At 36.4% G+C, this 2,046-nt stretch overlaps 1 protein-coding gene across 1 annotated transcript; it reads right to left on the bottom strand.

Annotated features, from left to right (window-relative positions):
- Positions 1-937: 937 nt before the first annotated feature.
- LOC149537483 (LOB domain-containing protein 1-like) lies at positions 938-1,844 on the bottom strand. Its single transcript, XM_089801441.1, has 2 exons — positions 1,686-1,844; positions 938-1,360 (listed from the first exon to the last, which is right to left on the bottom strand). Exons 1-2 carry the CDS (start codon positions 1,836-1,838, stop codon positions 1,097-1,099), a joined length of 417 nt encoding a protein of 138 aa, XP_089657567.1. The 5' UTR covers positions 1,839-1,844; the 3' UTR covers positions 938-1,096.
- Between the last annotated feature and the right edge of the window lie 202 nt (positions 1,845-2,046).

Genomic DNA, 2,046 nt, shown 5'->3' with positions numbered 1-2,046 from the left:
TGTGGACGACTATAATGATGTATGACCCAGTCCAGAGGAAGACGGCTCTATCTGTTACCAATATTGAAGGAAATATGTGATACGATCTGTAGTTCAGTTATAACAGCACAGTGCCGTGGAAGAGGGAGTATTAATTTCTAACATAAAGAAGGGAAGCTTGAAAAAAAGAGGAGGGAGGAAGTTCTGAGAAAGGAAGATGTTATGCAGAAAAGCACTAAATAAGTTTCTGGGGCAGGGGATGCTACTCCTTCCTGCCCTAAACACTACTTTCTGGACAGGCACCTCCGTGGGTGGTGGGTTGTTGCTAATGGTTTTGTGGTCGGAAGCTTTGGTTGGGTTCGTGGTGTCTGGTGCTGGTTTCAATTTTCTGGTTCGTTGGTTCATGGTGGCTTCGTTGGTTGTTAGTCCATGGCTGGTTTCTCTAGCAGCTGTTTTCCATCAGTTTTTAACATTTTTTTGTTTAGCAGTTTTCTTTGTTTCAGTTTATAACATTTTTTTTTCCTTCATTTTTACGGTATCACGGCGTGTGAATCTTGTTATGCGATCTTTGAACTTATTTTTATATTATGAGTTCAGGCTTCATCCAACTTTGCTTGATCAGAACAAAAATCATTTTTATTTTCTTATGACCTCCACAATTTTATAAAATATTATAAAATTTAATTTAAAATATTGATTCAAAAGTATTCATACAAGAATTAAAAAACAATAAGAAAAAGTCTATTTAAAAGATTGTTTGATCAATCTGTTTTTCACCCACTCTTTCACAGCGTGTGCTGCACAAATGGATGGTTTAGCTGTGCCCGTCATGATTCCCATCACTCAAGTAGGATCTCTATTTTTTTAAATGAAGACCGCCTAATTTGAAAAGGAATAAAAAGGAAAATATATTAAATAAAAAATAAAGTGCAGAAATTTATACTGTGATCATCACATATAAAAATATCAATAAAAATAGTTTACTTTAAAGTTTATTTAATACAGGCATTCATTAAGATAAGATAAGCAGCATGTGAAACGTCAGCTTGAGAATATAGACAACTGGGGATTGCTATGACATCATTAATCGTAATTTCAATTTTCCCCACTGGTGAAGTCACACTTCCCATAGCGGTTCACATGAGAGCATGGAATCAAGTACCTCCTCACAAATTGTGGGAATGCAAACAACCTTCTCATGTGCAAAACGCATATCCAGGAGCTCTGCTTGCGTGTGTGCCAGCTGGGATTCCAGATCAGCAATCCGCTTCTGTAATTGGTGGATTTCTCTAGTGCACCCATAAACAGGATCCTCCATTCGAGCTCTTGCTTCATGCACCAAACTCTTCACTACATCTGCTCTTTGCTCCGCTTTAACATCCTAATGCAAACACCACATCAAAACCATCAATTTCATTTGAACTGCTCTCTCAATTAGTATGAAGATTAATTAGAAGGAAGTTTCTTCTAAGATAGGTGACTCAAACAAATTAAACCTAACATATAATTAACAAAAGCGGACCACAAATTTAAGTCCATTAGTTCAGCCTATAATGAAGGAAACTGAATAGAACAATGTGGAAGGATTGCTCGAATTTCCAGAACATAAGAAAACATTTGATGACCTATTAAAAACTATTATTTTTCACGTCATGGACCTAAATCTTATGGTTTTGAATCTTAGAATTTTCGGAGGGCTACGTTACTTTGAGCATTTTAACAACATTATTGAATCCGTACACTCTCTGAACGGTCCCAAACGTTTGAAGGTCTTCTGGAGGAAAATGAGGAGCGAGCAGACATTCATTGGAGCATTTCTTGCGTTGTGATCGACAAGCTGCGCACGCCGAAGGGGCCATCTTCCCTTTTGCAGTGCCCCAATGTTTGTCTTCCAAATATTTTATAGAGCACCCAACAAGGTGATTTTATTTTATTTATTTATTTTGCTTAAGAAGTCATTTTGGTGCTATTAATGTTTTATTAGTTGTTATTTATTTTTCCATTTTTTTGGTTCTATTAATGTTTTATTGGTTATACTTTGTTTTCTGTGAAGGAGTCTTTGTCACT

Source organism: Cupressus sempervirens, chromosome 9 (genome assembly GCF_028749045.1).
Source record: "Cupressus sempervirens isolate cs-2001-9-10 chromosome 9, ASM2874904v1, whole genome shotgun sequence".
Taxonomy (NCBI): Eukaryota; Viridiplantae; Streptophyta; class Pinopsida; order Cupressales; family Cupressaceae; genus Cupressus; species Cupressus sempervirens.
This window is presented reverse-complemented; position numbering and strand designations above follow the sequence as displayed.